The 18,677-nt window shown below is 44.3% G+C and overlaps 1 protein-coding gene across 4 annotated transcripts in view; it reads right to left on the bottom strand.

Annotated features, from left to right (window-relative positions):
- ACSL1 (acyl-CoA synthetase long chain family member 1) overlaps window positions 1-18,677 on the bottom strand; it is a 65,724-nt gene that overhangs the window by 5,209 nt on the left and 41,838 nt on the right. For 2 of the 4 annotated variants that reach the window (XM_069572909.1, XM_069572911.1), the window contains exons 6-17: window positions 17,134-17,233; window positions 16,741-16,919; window positions 14,310-14,342; window positions 14,106-14,157; window positions 13,388-13,461; window positions 10,945-11,022; window positions 8,558-8,692; window positions 6,492-6,626; window positions 5,610-5,705; window positions 4,724-4,796; window positions 1,292-1,380; window positions 172-288 (exon numbers count right to left, since the gene is read on the bottom strand). In XM_069572909.1, coding sequence (XP_069429010.1) covers window positions 172-288; window positions 1,292-1,380; window positions 4,724-4,796; window positions 5,610-5,705; window positions 6,492-6,626; window positions 8,558-8,692; window positions 10,945-11,022; window positions 13,388-13,461; window positions 14,106-14,157; window positions 14,310-14,342; window positions 16,741-16,919; window positions 17,134-17,233 — 1,161 coding nt within the window. Of the gene's footprint in view, window positions 1-171; window positions 289-1,291; window positions 1,381-4,723; window positions 4,797-5,609; window positions 5,706-6,491; window positions 6,627-8,557; window positions 8,693-10,797; window positions 10,876-10,944; window positions 11,023-13,387; window positions 13,462-14,105; window positions 14,158-14,309; window positions 14,343-16,740; window positions 16,920-17,133; window positions 17,234-18,677 lie in introns of all 4 variants that reach the window. The other 2 variants (XM_069572910.1, XM_069572912.1) reach the window with 1 other exon arrangement.

Here is an 18,677-nt window from a genome sequence, read left to right on the forward strand (position 1 = left end):
AGGTATCAAAACAAAACCTATGTGCAGCAGTTGCAGTGAAAATGCTACAGGAGGATGCTAAACATAAGCCTGTTTTCTGTGTAAAGGAAGGGAGGGAGAAAGACGGGGGAGAATCAGGGAGCCGTGGCTGTGTTGGGGCTCGTCTTCCCAACAAGGGAGGGGACCACTTACTGGTAACCACTTGCCAATGTCCCCTGTGTGCAACCAGCCGTCCTTATCCAGAGCTTCTGCTGTTTTCACTGGGTCTTTCAAGTAGCCTTGAAAAACGTTTGACCCTTTCACACATACCTGAAGGAAAAAGAGGGCGAGGGAGGTGTGGCCATGTGAATTGGAAGAAGTGGGTGAAAGGTACAAACATCCAGTTATAAGGTAAGTAAGGACCGGGGATGTCACGTACAGCATGCCAACTACACTTGGCATGGCTGCGTGGGATGTTTTCAAGTTGTTAAGAAAGGAGATCTTAAGAGCTCTCATCACAAGGGGGAAAAAAACATCCCTTTTTTTCTTTTTGTTACCGGTATGAGATGATGGATGGTTACAAAACCCATGGTCATGATCATTTCACAATACCTGCAACTAAAATCAGCTTACACTTAGACAGTGCTGGCATCAGTTCATCTCAGTGAGATGGGAGAGGGAAGAAAGATGATCTGTTAAGAGCACTGACTGGGACTTCTCCAGAGGAAACTGCGTGTGTGTGTGTATGTGTGTTTGCGTGTGTGTGTGTGCGCGCGTGCGGGCGTGTATGTCTCCCTCAACCTTTAGCCAGACTCTGAATGCCAGGATCCAGAGGGAGCTACCAGAGCCTCACTGACATGCTGGTACCTCCAATGCCCCTACTTCCTTCCTGAATGTCTTCGGCTGCAGATTCTAGGGCTCACAGTCACCCTAGGTTCTGGCTCCAAGCTGCCAGAAAGCCCCAAAGGGGATGAAGTCACACAGCAGTTGGGCATACCTTCCATTAGCCAGCGGTCACTCAGGCACTGAGGGCAGTCAGCAGACAGGAAGCCGGGGCCAGGGACTTTGGGCCCTGAAGCCTTTCTGCCCTCCTGGGCCCTGAGGCCCATCGTGCTGGTGGCAGAAGGTGGTGCTGGTGCCCCCCACGCCTCCACCCCCTGAGACTTAGACATATGCACCTTCCAAAAGAAGCCTGTATGACCGCAAGATCAGCAGCAACACCAAGCTCAGTGGCTTCACCTGCCGCAGTGCTGAGAAGTGGCTGGTTACAGAAGTGGCTGGTTACCGGAGGCAATTGCCCTGAGGGGGTGACTTCAGGGGGGGTTTTACTCACCTCGCCCTCGCCCTTGGCAGCCAGGTAATTCATTTCTTCCACATCAACAAGCTTGATAATGCTGCAAGGCATTGGGGCACCAACATGGCCTGTGTATCAAATACAAGAGTGATCACTCCTAATGCGACAACCAGTATCCTTGGGCCAGATTGCTTTGATCCCAAAGAAGCCCTGTTCTCACGCTGAGAACAGCTGGTGCGAACCTCTGGCTTGGCAAACACTGTCTGTCTCCCCCTGGCAAACTAATTGAGAGTTTATTCCCAGAAAAGAGAAACATTCAAAAGTCTCTTAGGGACCTTTCCTAAGTCTGACGCTCCGAATTACTTTTCAAAGTGTAAATGATTTGGCTGCTGATTTTTAGGGTTTCTTTGAATACCTGGAAGTGGGTTTTCTAAAACTTTTATGTGGTTCCTATGATCCAATTGAGAGAGTCATTTCCTAGGCAGGTTGATAAGAAGTCTAGGGGTCCCCAAGGAGACGGGTCTGGAATTCTCAAGGAGGAAGAAAGGACAAACGTTTTCTCCTTCTCTACATTCCTTAGGATTATATAACAATAATATATTCTGCCTGAGGACAGTCTCTGGATTAAACCTTCTGGCTAATTCTGTTATCTTAAAATGTAAATTATGGGAGTAGGTCTGGTGAGGTCTTTACAACCTCCAGACATTCTTTGGATTCATTGGAGAGTATATAACTTCATTGCTAACACTAACAAGTGGGTACTCTTTCTACCCTCTTCTGATGCCTATGTCAGAAGCTTTCTCTATCTCCTTCATACTTTAATAAAACTTTATTACACAAAAGCTCTGAGCAATCAAGCCTTGTCTCTGGCCTTGGATTGAATTCTTCTCCTCCGGAGGCCAAGAATCCCGGTGTCGTGATTCAACAACAACCTTTCACGATGGCCCTGCTCTCCCTTATACAGATGTAATTAATGTCTGCGTTCTCTATGAGAATAAACTGTGATCGGTCAGATGGTTTTGACCTATATGGCCTTTTCCCTGAGATTAAGAAAGAACATGTCTTATACGTAAATTCATTTAAGACAGGACAAGGCTTCTTTTCACAGCTCACTTCACTCTCTTGCCAAAGGGTGCTCAGTTCAGTTCAGTTCAGTTCGGTCACTCAGTCATGTCCGACTCTTTGTGACCCCACGAACCACAGCACACCAGGCCTCCCTGTCCATCACCAACTCCTGGAGTTCACCCAAACTCATGTCCATTGAGTAGGTGATGCCATCCAGCCATCTCATCCTCTGTCGTCCCCTTCTTCTCCTGCCCCCAATCCCTCCCAGCATCAGAGTCTTTTCAAATGAGTCAGCTCTTCGCATCAGGTGGCCAAAGTATTGGAGTTTCAGCTTTAGCATCAGTCCTTCCAAAGAATAGCCAGGACTGATCTCCTTTAGAATGGACTGGTTGGATCTCCTTGCAGTCCAAGGGATTCTCAACAGTCTTCTCCAACACCACAGTTCAAAAGCATCAATTCTTCAGGGCTCAGCTTTCTTCACAGTCCAACTCTCACATCCATACATGACCACTGGAAAAACCATAGCCTTAACTAGACGGACCTTTGTTGGCAAAGTAATGTCTCTGCTTTTGAATATGCTATCTTGGTTGGTCATAACTTTCCTTCCAAAGAGGAAGCGTCTTTTAATTTCATGGCTGCAATCACCATTTGCAGTGATTTTGGAGCCCAAAAAATAAAAGTCTGACACTATTTCCACTGTTTCCCCATCTATTTCCCATGAAGTGATGGGACTGGATGCCATGATCTTCGTTTTCTGAATGTTGATTTTTAAGCCAAATTTTTCACTCTCCTCTTTCACCTTCATCAAGAGGCTCTTTAGTTCTTCTTTACTTTCTGCCTTAAGGGTGGTATCATCTACATATCTGAGGTCATTGATACTTCTTCCAGCAATCTTGATTGCAGCCTGTGATTCCTCCAGCCCAGCGTTTCTCATGATGTACTCTGCATATAAGTTAAATAAGCAGGGTGACAATATACAGCCTTGACGTACTCCTTTTCCTATTTGGAACCAGTCTGTTGTTCCATGTCCAGTTCTAACTGTTGCTTCCTGACCTGCATATAGGTTTCTCAAGAGGCAAGTCAGGTGGTCTGGTATTCCCATCTCTCTCAGAATTTTCCACAGTTGATTGTGATCCACACAGTCAAAGGCTTTAGCATAGTCAATAAAGCAGAAATAGATGTCTTTCTGGAACTCTCTTCCTTTTCCCACAATCCAACGGATGTTGGCAATTTGATCTCTTGTTCCTCTGCCTTTTCTAAAACCAGCTTGAACATCTGGAAGTTCACAGTTTACGTATTGCTGAAGCCTGGCTTGGAGAATTTTGAGCATTACTTTACTAGTGTGTGAGGTGAGTGCAACTATGCGGTAGTTTGAGCATTCTTTGGTATTGCCTTTCTTTGGGATTGGAATGAAAACTGACCTTTTCCAGTCCTAACCAAAGGGTGCTAGGACTGGGCTATTTTCCCAAAACAAAAATAACAGAAATCAGATTAAGTTTTAAGAGTGTCACAAATCATTCTTCCAATGTTTTGATCATTTTAGCTTAAAGTGGTCACTATTCCAAATTCTCCAGCTGGTAAGGCACCAGGGATTAAAAAGTAAGTACTGTGAAAAAGGTTCATAAACTGTCAGTGCCAACTGCAACAGAATGATGTTCCCAGAGACGGCCTGATATTAGAATCTGTGTCATTAGGTATTCAAATATGTAAAACGGCAACTGTATCAGGGAATCTATTGATCACGGTGTAGAGTACACTGCTGGTATGGGACAGGGGAGGCATACAAGTCTTGTGGTCAGACATGGGCTGGGATCCTGGCTCTGAAGCATAAAGCTATATAAATTCTTAGACTTTATGGACAAGCTTCTTAGTCAACAATCAACCGTGTCCTCCCTGGGGTGACAAGGCTGACCTCACAGGCATGTTGTCGGGATGAAATGCACGTAATCTGTGTCCCTCAGTGCCTAGCACAGAACCCCATCCAGAACAGGTACTTGTATTTATCCTCCACTGTTCTTTCCTTTTGGGAAAAAGGACTTGTGTTTATTTCTGCCTGGGGTCTCAACACCAAGTGCAGCACACAGTGGAAATGCCATTAAAATTCACCAGCAAGTAATCAGGCCCCAATCGATTCCCGGAAAGCTCTGGTGGGCCAAGCACTCTGAACCTGGTATAAAGGGCACCATCTTCAGATGTGAGCTCCACCCAGCCTGACAAGTCAGAGCCTCCAAATCACCACTGTGCACTGGGAGACGCCATCCACAGGGCTCTCGGGTTCACAGGATTGTTGGCCCCAAGGCCAAATCATTGGAGACACAGCACTTGTTTAAGTTGGTTAGTTAACCCAGTTCCAACAATTTTGATGTGAAGAGTAAGATCCTTGTGAGCAAATTCCTGCCCCTGTACCTGCGGTCCAGTCTCCAGGAATAGTCAGGCAGCAGCCGGCGGTGCACTCGGTCTGTCCGTAGCCTTCGTAGAACTGGGTGCCCAGGCGAAGGGACAGAAGGAGAGGGGACAGTCACACTTCCACTGCAAGTGTTCAGTAACTAAGTTCCTCTAGCCGGATTAGAAACCTCAGCCCACACGTTACAACATGCTTTATTACAGCGCGAGCATGCTCACACACACAGAAGACAATGCCGCACAGATCACACTTCGCAGGATCCACCCAGGGATGCACTCACTCTGCGGGCTCACGGCTACTTGTCACCCAGTCTCTGATGCTCCCTCCACGTAAGCCAGGGTCTCTGTGTGGTTTATGACCCATCCCCACACCCTCACACCTGATCTAAAGGCATCTTTTGTGCCTTACCCCAGTGAAAATTACCCAATGGTGAACACAACACATACTCTGCCAGAGGTGAAAGATACATGCAGGAACACCAGAGACTGCATGTCTTGCAAATTGAAGGTTGGTGGCAACGCTGTGTTGTCAGAAGATGGTTAGCGTTTTTTAGCAATGAAGTATTTTTAAGGTATATACAATGCCTTGTTTTTTGGACATAATGCTACTGCACACTTACTAGACTACAGTCTGGTGTAGACAGGGCTTTTATATCTACTGAGAAACCAAAAAGTTCAGGAGACTCGCTTTACTGCGACACTGGCTTTACTGCACTGCTCTGGGACTGCAGGATCTCCAAGCTATGCGTGCACTTCTGTCTCCAAGCCACCCAGTAATAACACATCCGAAGAAAAGAAGGGGCACGTGCAGGCAAAGAAGACAGCCTTTCGGAAAGCGGCCACATGGGCGTGAGTCAGCTGAGAGCCCGAGTGACAGGGAGCCCCTCACCTGGCAGCCCAGCGCGGCCCTCAGGAAGGTGAGCACGGTGGCAGACACGGGAGCTGCTCCTGTGATCATCAGCCTCACTTTTCCTCCCAGGCTCGACTTGCAAGGCAGGAAGAGGGGAGAGGGTGAGGGCAAGTGGCTGGAGAGCAGTGGTCTTCTCCAAGATTCCTCCTGGGAACCCTGATGCCCTAGCCCACCAGCTCCTGGTCGGCAGGCTGCACAGAACTTCACTCTGCACAAGCACGCACAGGCGCTCCAAGAAGGATACCCAACGTGTTGGTTCCACCCAAAACCATGCCACTCGCTCTCAACGGCTATGGACAGCAAAGCAACACCTCTACACTCACAAGTGTTTTGAGGAATTAGAACAAGAGTGTTGTTGGTTTGTGGCAACTATCGCATTTTGGGGAACACACTATTATTCCACATGTAAAACGGAGAATCAGAAAGGCTATGCTACCTGATCCCCTTTCTGCCCTGGATAGTGAAACACTATTCAGAATTTTCTTGGACACTGAGGTTTTGCTAATGGCTTTGTCCTTAGTTTTAAGAAATGTGCCAGAAATTCTCTTTCTCGCTGACCTTCTCTTTTAAAAAGAGCTCTTGCACAATAAAGGGGTAGGGGATTAAGAGGTACAAACAACTAGGTATAAAATAAGCTACAAGGATATACTGCACAAGGATATATTAGGTGAACATAGCCAATATTTTATAATAACAATAAATAGAACATCATCTTTAAAAATTGTGACTCACTGTATTGTATGCCTGTCACTTATATAAATTTGTACATCAACTATTCAATTTAGAAAAAGAGCCCTCACAGAAAGTTCAAAAGCCAAATTAGTTTAGATGACAAGCAATAGTTGAGAGTCAACATGCTACCTGTATTTTGTGGAAGATCAGTTTATCCCAGAGGCTGTTGTTTCTAATGATGCCACTGCGAAGTTCAGCCTCTTTCCTCTTGGAGGCAAAGTCCAACAGCCATCGCTTCAGCGTGGTGTTTGCTTGTCCGAAAATCTAATGAGTCAAGAGATGAGAAGGTTTCCCGATGAGTAGAATGCACGAATGAAAACGTCAGGTAATAACAAGTGTTCGTGAAGATGTGGAGAAACTGGAACCTTCATGCCTTGCTGGCGGGGATGTAAAATGGTTCAGCTGCTTTAGAAAACAGACTGGCAGTTCCTCAGTTAAACACAGAGTTAGTCATGACCCAGCAATTCTGCTCCTGGGCACACATCTAAGAGAATGAAAACACATGTCCATAGAGCCCCTTGCCTGTGGATGTTCACAGCAGCATTATTCATAACAGCCTAAAAGAGGAAACAACCCCACTGACCATCAATGGCTGGACAGATAAATAAAACATGTTGCACCCATGCAGTGGAATATTATTTGGCCATTAAAAGGAACGAAGTATGGATCCAGGCTATGACATGTGTGTACTTGGAAAGCATACTTAAGTGGAAGAAGCCAGTCACAAAAGAATACTCCGTGATCCCACTCATATCAAAATCCAGAATAGGGAAATGTACAGGCTCAGGAAGTAGATTCATTTTATGGGGCAGAGGGAGGTAGTGGGGTGGAGGATGATACCACATTGTTTCTGAAGTAATACAAATGTTCTAAAATGGACTTTAATGATAGTTGTAGAACTCTGTAAATATACTAAAAACCTTTGACTTGCACTAAAAACACTTAAATGGGTGAATCATATATAATGTGAATTATATCTCAATAAGGCTGCCTAACAATTTTCTTAAAAAAAAAAAAGAATCATTAAAAAAATGAGAAAGGGGAATATATCTGCAATGCAGGTGACGTGGGTTCAACACCTGTGTCAGGAAGATCCCCTGGAGGAGGAAATGGCAACCCACTCCAGTATTCTTGCCTGGGAAATCCCATGGACAGAGGAGCCTGGCGGGCTACAGTCCATGGGGTCACAGAGTCGGACACAACGGAGTGACTAAACAATCACCATCACAAAAGATGGACAGAAGCTAAAACCTCCCATGGAAACTGGGGAGTATTAGCTGGCAGGAAAACAAAAATGTAAAAAAAGTGAGACGTTCTCATAGATGAGAAAAGCCATGCTTCAACATGAAGAGCATTAAAACTGCCCCGCGCAAATCCACCGTGAAGACCGCTCCCGCCACCCAGGGTCCTGCCCTGGTGGTGGGCCTGTGGTCCAACAGCCCCCCACCTTCTCTTGGTCTCGGGCTTGGCTTAGTCACGTCTCCCAATGTGGCTGCTAAGTAGGTAGCATTTTTACACATGGTGGAACTTCACAGTTTATAAAATCATTTCATAGTTATTATCTTCATTATTTTCATTTTTTGTTTGTTGAGTTTTAAGCTAGCTTTTCTACTCTCTTGTTACCCTAGACACCAGTATGAAAGCGGAAGCATTAGTTGCTCCGCCATGTCTGACTCTTTTGAGATCCCACAGACTGTAGCCTGCCACGCTCCTCTCTCCATGGGATTCTCCAGGCAAGATTACTGGAGTGGGTTGCCATTTTCTCCTCCAGGGGATCTTCCTGCTCCAGGGATCAAATCTGGGTCTCCAGCGTTGCAGGCAGACTCTTCTTTACTGTCTGAGCCACCTGGGAAGCCCAATAAAATCATTTGATAGCTATTATTTTCATGCGATGTAATTAGCAACTTTATGAGATGGAGGAGGAGGTAACAGTCCATTGTAAAGGTGAGAAAATGGAGGCTCCAAGAGTTTATCGTGAAAATAAAGCAACCTCCAACCCACATCTGTATTATGCCTTCTGATTTATAAGGTACGCTCACAGTGCTTTCTCTTATAATCCTCACCCACAGCTCTGGGAGGTAAACAGACTCTGGTTTAACAGCGGAGTAAACCGCAGTCCCACGAGTCTAAGAGCAGCCGCCACGTTTGCAGAGAATTTTGGGTTCAAGATCCCACACTCTGCCCCTGGCACTTACTCGGTCAAACATCCGGTTCAGCAGTCTGGGGACCACGGGGAAGATGGTGGGTTGAAGGGCCTTGAGATCATCCATAAGCAGCCTGATATCTCCTTGGAAAAATCCTATTTTAGCTCCATGACAGAGCATCACACACTAGAGAGGCAAACAGAAATATCTAATGTGTTATCATTGCAACAGGGGCTACACAACACACACAGACACACAAGGCTTTGGTTTTAGCATTTCAGGCCAGTTTCCAGAAATCACAAAGTTCCTAAATGTAGGGAGCTTTCAAAACAACATTCTTGGGACTCCCCTGGCGGTCCAGTGGTTAAGACCCTGAGCTTCCAATGCAGGGGCTGCAGACTGGATCCCTGGTCAGGGAAGTAAGATCCCACACGCCATGTGACATGGCCAAAAATAAAACAAAATAAAATGAAACAGCATTCTTGTGTTTTAGGGTCCTTGTGCAACAGGGGGCTATTGCACTACTCCTGATCATCCTGAAGATAGAGGAGCTAGCTAATCAGCAACCAGGGAATGTGGTTTTTAGTGATGATCTTAGAGGTTCTGCTGTTTTAGTTTCAGGATCAGTATCTGCCAAAGGAAGGACATGGTATCAGATAATCCAAGTTATTTTTAGCCTTCCAGAAAATTTAGGTCTAATTTATCCCATAATAAAAACTTAGCTACTTGCCTACAGTCTAAGCTTTCTAAATAATGTTTGTTTGTTTATTTATGGCTGTGCTGGGTCTTCGCTACTATGCAGCTTTCCTCCAGCTGTCGTGAGTGGGGGCTTTTCTCTAGTTGCGGTGCTTGGGTTTTTCACTGCAGTGGCTTCTCGCTGTGTAGCACGGGCTGTAGCGTGCATGGCTTCAGTAGTTCAGACACACGGGCTCAGTAGTTGTGACTCCTGGGCTCTACAGCACATCCTCAGTGGTCGTAGGGCACGGGCTTAGCTGCTCCACGGCACGTGGGATCTTCCCAGATTAGGGATCAAACCCGTGTCTCCTGCATTGGCAGGCGAATTCTTTACCACTGAGCCACCAGGGAAGCCCCAGTCCAAGCCTTTTAAAGTCTCATTTTTCCTGTTTGTATCTAACTAAAAAATATCTGAGTCATCAGTTGAGACTGCACAGAACAGTCTGCCTTTGGTTATAACCTAGTGCCTGAACTTCCTCTTGTCTGAGGCAAGCTGCACTGGCAGGTCACAGGCACTTGACAAAGAGTCTGCCTGTTTTAAATTTTAAAAAGAAAGAGATTCAAGGATGCTGCAACGGAAGTACAAAGGACCTCAGGCTTGAAAGCAGAAACCACTTTAGAACGGTATACCATGGTTCATTGTTTAAAAATTAAAGCTCAGAGGCTTTGTTCAGTGTGGACTGGCTCCTGGGCACTGTGAAAACTAGGGAGGTAACTACAGCCCACTGTCAACACACTTGTGATCACTCTGTACACGTGCAAGAGGTGTGCAGGAAACAGAAGTGTCGGCTGGCAGATCCTTGATCCTTTGGGAGAAGTAAATCCTCCAGGGTGGCAGCTGGTCAAAGCGCAGAGTCTTTATCAGCCCCTCACCCCCCAGTACCTGTCCAGTGCCTGAAACACAGCTGGTGCTTCATGAATAGACATTAAACGAATGAGCAGCGCTCACTGTTTCTCCCATAAGCATACAAAGCAAAACTGTCCAAGAAGGAAAAACAGATGGTTCTTGGTCAGCTTTTAAATGAGTCACACAGCTGTGTGTGAGCAACTCAAGGAGAACTTGGCTGAAGGTCATCCACTTTGCCAAGGGCACTTGGGATATTGGTGAAAAAAAATTAATCTGAAGTCAACTTGTGCCTTATAGGTAAGCACAAAATAAAACTTCTGGGACTTTCCTGGAAGTCTGGTGGTTGGAGCTTCACGCTTCCAGTGCAGGGAGCCACAGGTGTGATCCCTGGTTAGGGACCTAAGATCCCACAAGTTGCTCACCATGGCCAAAAAAAAAAAAAAGAGAGAGAGACAGAGACATCTTACAGAACTCAAGCCTCACCAGGCTTTGTGGGATGCTATTCATAAAAATTCTACATTTACAGTCATCTTTCTGAATTCATATTTGTGTCCTTCAAAAGTTTGAGCTTCTAATTTTAAAATGAGTATCAGAGTTCAGTACCTGGACCCAGAAAAAAGTATACTCGTAAATAATTAGCTCTATTTCTAAAACAGGGGCTGAGCGAAGAGCTGCCTACGGGGAGGATGGTATACACACTTGAACTTACCAGCATGAGCTGCTCATACATGTGTGCAAGTGGTAAAAACGAAATGTGTGTGTCACTGGCATTCAACATAAGCGATTTCTGTAAAACACAACGACTTAGAAAACAAACAAATGCGCATGCACAGGCAAAATAAAACCCAGTGCCTACCTCTACAACTCTCTCAAACATATGGGCCAGAGGCAAGAAAGAGATCAAAGTGTCATCTGAGGTAGGAATGAACGTGTTCTGCAAGCAAAGACACCAGCAGGCAGAAAAGCATTAGGATTTCCAGGAATTCTCCATTTGTTTCAGAGCACATAACATCTCAAGGCTAAGAAGTAACAGCATGAGGTTACATCTGCAATTATTTCTCATTGAAAAAGGAAATGCTAAGCAATACTTTAATAAGTTATTCAAATCGAGTAGAGGTCATTCCTAATGACAAAGTAAATCCATGCAGGACTTGAGTCACAATTAGGAAAATGTGGCCCACACTGGGATGGCCAGATATCATGTGCTCTAAGCACCCAGACTTTCAAAGCTATAGGACCTCGATGACCAGCAAGCTCCGCTCCACCTTAAGAAATACAAGCTTCACTCCAACAAAAGACCAGCATCTTTTGTTGTCAAGGACTTAGGGGAGAAAAGAGAAACTTGGAGATTTCCACGTTCCTTTTATTTACAGTACAAATGTATTTTGAGCATTTTAGTTTGATCAACATTTTTACCTTAAAGCCCTAGTAGACCCCATTAAAAAAAAAAAAATCCCAATGTGTTTGATGCAAACTCTGAACTGGCCCCAGGGAATTTGCTCTCCCATAAAATGCTGATCATGACAGGTCTGCATCTCAAGTAACATCTGGTTTCCATTTCATGGCCAAGAATGAGCTTAATTTATGGCCAGGCACAGTGAGGGATGTGCATGGAATGTTCTTGCTATTAATATAGAGAATTCTGGCCCAAACAGGGGCTGCCAACAGAGCTGCTGCCCCACCAACTAAGAAACAAAGGCTCTGTCAAGTTGCCTAGGGATGATGCGCCCAGCTTAGAGTTGGGCTCTCCCTTCTCTGAGGCTGGGCCATCCTTCATAATAAAGCAATCATACGTGATGTAGCCTGATTGTGCCATAATCTGAGATTAATTTTATTCCTGCTTCCCAACCAGTACCTGTCAGTACAAAAGTGCTACATAATGAGAAATCAGACTCAATAACATCTTTACTCTTCAATTTTCTTATTTAGGTCAAACAAATAATGTGCATTTGCATAATGAGAAGTTTTATAAAGTTGAGAATGCCCCGATAATATTCACATTAACATTAACTGTAATCATTTGCCTCAATGATTCATGCATTTTAAGTTATCTTTGAAGGCCAATGAGGAAATTAAAATCTCACTTTGGTAAAGTACTAAATGTTGAACTCTGTTTAGAAAGTATATACCAAAAGGACTAAGAAGGTGTAAGAATACACTTACGCAGTCGCTGAAGATACCCGTTCCCCAAAACCATTAAGCACAGGCTCCTACCACAAAAAGCAGACCTTAGAGAATCCCTCCAGAGGCACATAATTTGCAGACGCAAATTATGAAAAAATGTGCAAAGGATACCAGGGAAAGGTATTCATTACATTATTCAATACATACTTTTTTAAAAGGCAAGTTGGAAATAGACCTTTGGTGCTACAGACTGATTGTAACGACCCCTCTCAAAGTCATATTTAAAGCCCTAACCACCCCGCTCCACGTGACTGTATTTGGAGACAGGGAAGGTCATTCGGGTTCAATGAACTCATAAGGGTGGGGCCCTGATTCAATCAGGCTGGTGTCCTTCTAAGGACAGGAAGAGACACCAGAAACGTCTCCACGTGCACACAGAGGCGAGGGCAGGGAGGCATGGAGAGGAGTCAGCTACAAGCCAGGAAGAAAGCCTTCACCAGAACCAACCAGATTTGCTGACACCTTGATCATGGACTTCTCGCCTCCATGAGAAAATACATATCTACTGTTGAAGCCACCCCACCCAATCTGTGCTATTCTGTTATGGCTGCCCACACAGACTAAGGCACTTATACAGCACATTTTAAAAGTATTAGAAATAACTATAAAGTTATTTGATCTAAAGTTCAAGGCTTTAATCCTTCATATAAAGTGGAAGTCAAATTAAGCATAATAAACAGTGAAAACAATAATAATTCAAAACACCTTCAGCAACATTTAACATTTCCTTGTCCACCTAAAGAAATTAATTATTTTCTACACACTAAAACAGGAGATAAAATCACAAGAGAGTCAGTTTTTCTCTGTCCTTTCCTAAAAACATTTATAAGGCAGTATTCAAATGAAGTTTTACTATATAAAAAATGTAATAAATTCGATCTGTCAATTCAAGTTAACGGTCACAGCGGGAGTTGGGGATCAGGTCCATAGTGAAAAACTATTTGAGAGGAGGTGACCTCAGACCCCGGGAAAGCTCAGACCTTATCTATGTTTCGGGTAGTGTTTCAGATACAGTCTGGACCTAACATGATGGTGGGGCCTTGACCTCCTTCATTCTTGAGGCCTGATGCCAACCACTGGATACACGGAAAGATGGCCCTCTCCCCCAAGTTTACCTCTGTCATTTTAACAAATGCTGAACAATCGCTCACTATATTTCGATGCGTGATCATTGCTCCTTTGGGGTTGCCTGGGGACACATATGAGCAAAATAAAGTTAGAAGACAGAAACTCCATCCAAGAATGGCGGACGTGAGACAAGCCCATAAACCCCACATCATCAGGGCCCCCGATGCCTCTCATGCGAGGTACACCGTGAAAGCCAAAAGCTGAGTTGCACCGAATTCCTGAGCAACCTGTAATCCTTTAAATGAAGCTAATTATCTTAACAACTTGTTGACCAGAGGTGCATTAATACGTCTTTTGTTACCTGAACGTTATTGATTGGAGACGTTTCAACATTCACTTACATAACAAATTGCCAGCCACAGGCGTTAGTTTCTGGAAAAATCCCCAGGTCAATAATGTGTTAAACCATCTTTACTAATATGGGCAAGTCTTAGTGGGTGCATGTAGCAATAAGAGATGAAAATCCAGGAATTTTATTTCTGGAAACCATGGATATAGTTTGTCCCAGAAAGATGGGTGATGTAAATGTGTGAGGATACACTCAGATCCTGGGGATGTTGTATTGAGCTACTGGAAGGCAGGCTTGAACACTTCTGTCTCTTTTGCATCCAGTCCATCTACAATTCGAATAAGTCATCCGCAAGAGAAACCGGGAAATATACAGTTCCAGGTACCACTTAGAAACAATTTCTTTTCAAAACTGACCTGTAGTTCCACTAGTGAAGCAAATTACTGCAAGATCTTCAGGTGCTGGAGGCTACAGCACAATAAAAAGAAAAAAGCCAGTACAAATCAGAAAAGAATAGAAAACTCTAAGTTGTTATGACCCAATATTTCTACTAGCCTCTGAACTAGTTAGACACAGAAGCTAGACAGAGGCTGGGGCCGGGTTGGACACAGTGCAGTCACCTTGGGCTTCTGTCTGTTGGCTCTTCCCAGGTCCTTAAAAAGAAGAGAAAAAAAAAAATTGAAATGGAAACATTTAAGGCACATCAAGTCAGTTCAAGCTGACTTTTCTGCGGGATTGATTCACTCACAGCCGACACAAAGACAGCACAGATTTCAAATTACATAAACGACAGCAATTTAACCTGAACCCAAATACTTACCCATTGTTCTAAGAATCCGTTTTATGGTTGTTTTCTCTCTTATATAAAACCATATCGATGGCCTTAGGACTGGCCTTGGAAACAGGACTGATTCCAAGGACAGGAATCGAAGTCTCTTACATGTGATTCCAGTTTCCACTGCCATTCCTATCATGGCCTTTAACAAAGCCCAGCTCTTCACAGTAATCAGAGAACGGCAGCTGTTCTGCGCCCTCCCAGAATCAGAACTCAGCACTGATCTGTGATCACCGGTTCTACAAAACTGACATCTTCAGTATGGAGAGAGAAATCAGTCTCCACCAGATTTAAATGCTGACCATTCTGGAAAGGCTCAAAAATCTGCAGTTCCCCACATGGAGGGGAGAAAGGACTTAGGCGTCTATGATTACAGATCAGGCCACGATAGAAGCTCCAGGACCACCATCGAATGGCCATGAGGGTTAAGAAGGACAGATTCAGTTCTGAGGTGTGGCATCTCAAGGAGAATTCTGTTACTACCCCGGGCTCATTCTGATGTTGTTACCACATGAAGGTATCTCCACAACCACCTTAATACCTATTATTTTTTGAATGAACGATTTATGTTATTTTCTTATTGAACAGCTTGAGTGAGCATAGGAAACAAGTGTGCCTGGAATTAAGTGGAAATTAGATGGGTGGCCTCTGGGCTCACCTGAGTAGGAAATGGCAACCCATTCCAGTATTCTTGCCTGGAGAATCCCCACGCACAGAGAACCCTGGCGGGCTACAGTGCGTGGGGTCGCAAAGAGTTGAACACGACTGAGCACCTAACACTTTCACTTCCACTCAGGGCTCAGTGAGTTGCTGCCCAGTATACAGTTTTAAATCCTAATCACACTTTTCAATTATGTGTATGATTGACCACTAATTAAAAATAGGGACACGGATATCCAACTAGAAGTCAACTAAGAGCTAAAGTAATGATAATTCCAATTTCTTCCCAAAATAATCTTTTATCAGATTCAAATTTCCATGCATCTTTTTAAAATTCCTATATAACTTAAGATCTCTAATTCTTTATCATATATTGCAATCAAAAAAAGACCAAAAAAAAAAAAAGCCTGTGTATGTGTCTGGGGAATGGTAGGGGGATGAGGAAAAATGGGAGGAAAAGAAATTACATTATCTTGAAATGGGATTACAAGTGAAAAAAAAAACAGGGAAACACTAGCTGAAAAACTAGCTAAAAACCCCATTTAACAATTCTTCACACCTATTAACTCTTACAGGTTGCTGTCCTATGCTATTGTTTGTGTGTATACGTATGTGTGGCTGACACTCTAATAGAACAAATGACAAATTCCCTGTGCCTACTAAATTCCCCAGAAAAGGTTTTATAGATCCTTACTTGGAGCTCAAATTCTTGGTAGAAGGAGAACTATAAATAAAATTCAAAACACTATTTATAACAACTCCAGGAAAATATTTATAACATTTTCAGAAAGAGAATGATTTATCTATTGAACCTATTATTTCCCGCGATGTGCACGTAACAGAAGCTTCCTCTTGCCTGCTATTGTGGATGGAACTTTTAACCCAAGAGCAACCGGGGAAACCAGCTTCATCAGCTTCTTGTATTGGGTTGGCCAAAAAGTTCACTCAAGCTTTTCTGTAAGATCTAACGAAAAACCAAAATGAACTTTTTGGCCAAGCCAATACGATCTAATGTTGAACAACCAGATTAAACATGGACCCACTCATTTTCCTAGACTGGTTACCTTTACAACTGTGATTAATCTGAATCTTAAAATGAAAAATAAATCAAATCAAGCACCTATGCTAGAAATTCACCAGAGGCCTAAAAAAGCAACCTTGGAAAAAGAATAATGAGGCAGATTTCTATGTCTGACTGTTTTAGAGACAAATCAGTAAGTAAAAGACATTAATACTTAAAGAGGACATACAGACTTAAATCTCTGCTTGAACCTGAAATTCTCATTCCCGGCATTTATTAGCAGGGCTTGTCAGTGTTCTAGAATGACTCTGTTAGCGCTGCAACTTGCTAGATGACAGCACTTAGGCAGAATGTGATGGGTTAACACTGGGAATGTGTGCAGAATTCTTCTTTCCAGTAACGAGACAGATTTCTGTTCTCTTTACAGGACCAGCAAGAGTTGGGACTTTGTGGTCACACCGGAGAGACACCACAGTTGAATCAAAATGACCTCGGAGGAACTGTTCAGGGAAGCGAGCAGGGCAGGGTGACTCACCTCCATGGCCTTCATGCTGATGATCTCCACCCCACACTTCTTGCCTCGTTCCAGCAGATCACTGCCGTAGGAGTCCATGAGAACAATAGTTTTAAGGCATGGTATTAATTTATTTTCTACACCTTCTAATAGGAGGTTGGCCTTCTCTGGCTTGTCCACAAAAACCAGAGAGAGTTCGGCTAGAAGTAAAGAGACACAGTGAGGAAGCAGCTCTGGGATATTTAAAAGCTTGACTGTAACATCTGACATCAGGTTTAAGAACTACCTTCTTTGAATAGGAGGGTAAGTGTACATTTAAATGAAAAATCCCTATTCCATCATGTAATCATTACATGTAGCTGCTGTATCTACCCAATAACTAGGGTAACATGCTCCCAAAGACCACAGACATACCTTTGTTGATGATGTAGGTGATGGCTTCAGTTCCGAGGGTGTCGTAGAGGGGAACGATCACCATTGAGTAAGTAAAGCATCCCTGTTCAATGATCACCCACTAAAGAAAGAGTAGAGGTTGGGGTGAGAATATGAGAGGTCACCATGGAACCCCTCCAGGAAAAACAAGACTCTAAAGACTCAACGTGGAAACACTGGATGTACCAAAACTAACATCTGTGTATCAACTACCATGTGTCAGGCACTGGAGGGATTCCTAATGAGCAAAACACTTGCCCAGTTCTTACCAAAAAAAAAAGTACAATCTGCCTGAAGATTTGGGGCAAATACGTGAAAAGAGAATGAACAACACAATAAAGTGATGAGCTCAGAGGTAAGAGAGCCCACAGTGGGCCTCCATGGAGTGGGAGGGAATCAAGCTCGCCCTTGGCAAGAGCAGCACAATTTCGACAGATGGAGAGAAAGGCACAGGGACTCCAGGAGAGGGACCACGAGGTCCAAGCAGGGAGGAGGGATGTCAGTGAGCCCTGAGGCTGGCAGGGATGGCCCAGCAGGGCTGTTGGGATGGCTAAGCTCGACAGAGGGCTGGAGTCAGTCTGAGGTCACAGAGGAGCCTGGCTCTATGAACCAGGCAAGACACTGCCTCTGGGGCTCCTCCGTCAAACAGTGACTGGTGGTCCGAGGAAGAACAATCTGGTCACAGTGTGCAATAAGGCCTAGGACTATGGGGAGAGGGACATACCATCTACCGGGAGAACTGTCCATGGAAGTCTCCCCAGGAAAGTGAGGAAGGAAGGAAGTGACATGGGTTGCTGGTCATCTTCCTCTAAACCCATCAGTCACACAGCAACTGACCCGCCTACAAGGCAGATGCAGCAGTCACTCTCTCCCTGAAAACCCTCGTGGCGCCCATCATCTGCAGATCACACATGGGTAAAGGCACAGGGCCATGGGAAGCACAGCCTACTCACGTTCACTTGTCCTGGAGCTGTTTTCTCTCTCTTCCTGCCACTCCACCCTCCACCACAATGAAATGATTCATCTCCCAACAGACACACTGCTCCAGGCAAACATGCCCTTGTTCCTGACATTCCCTTGGCCTCCCCACCCTTACAGCCATCAAGACTCCACTTGGATGCCACCTCCAGAAAGTCCTCCTTGACTGAGTTCCCATAATCCTTCTACTTCGTGTCCACACAACACATTAAAAGAAAATGTGGGTTTATGGGGCTGTCTTCAAGGTACCTTATGAAGAAGATCCACTGTGGTATTTTGGTGCCTGGCAGTGCCTGGCAATATAGGAGGTTCTCAATAAACATTTGGTGAACTAACTGATAAATATCAGAAGAAGCCCACTCCATCCATGAAGTAAGGAATTTATGTCCTAGTCATAGACTCATGACTAGTGATATTCCACTGAAACAAAAATTTTGGATGTGTTCATTCAAATGGGCTTCACTTTAAATGGAAGAAATGAAATTCCATGAGCCTAATTGTGGCCCAGCTGTGGAAAATGCTATTCCTCCTTTAACTGTACACAAAAT

Source organism: Ovis canadensis, chromosome 26 (assembly GCF_042477335.2).
Source record: "Ovis canadensis isolate MfBH-ARS-UI-01 breed Bighorn chromosome 26, ARS-UI_OviCan_v2, whole genome shotgun sequence".
NCBI classification, from domain to species: Eukaryota; Metazoa; Chordata; class Mammalia; order Artiodactyla; family Bovidae; genus Ovis; species Ovis canadensis.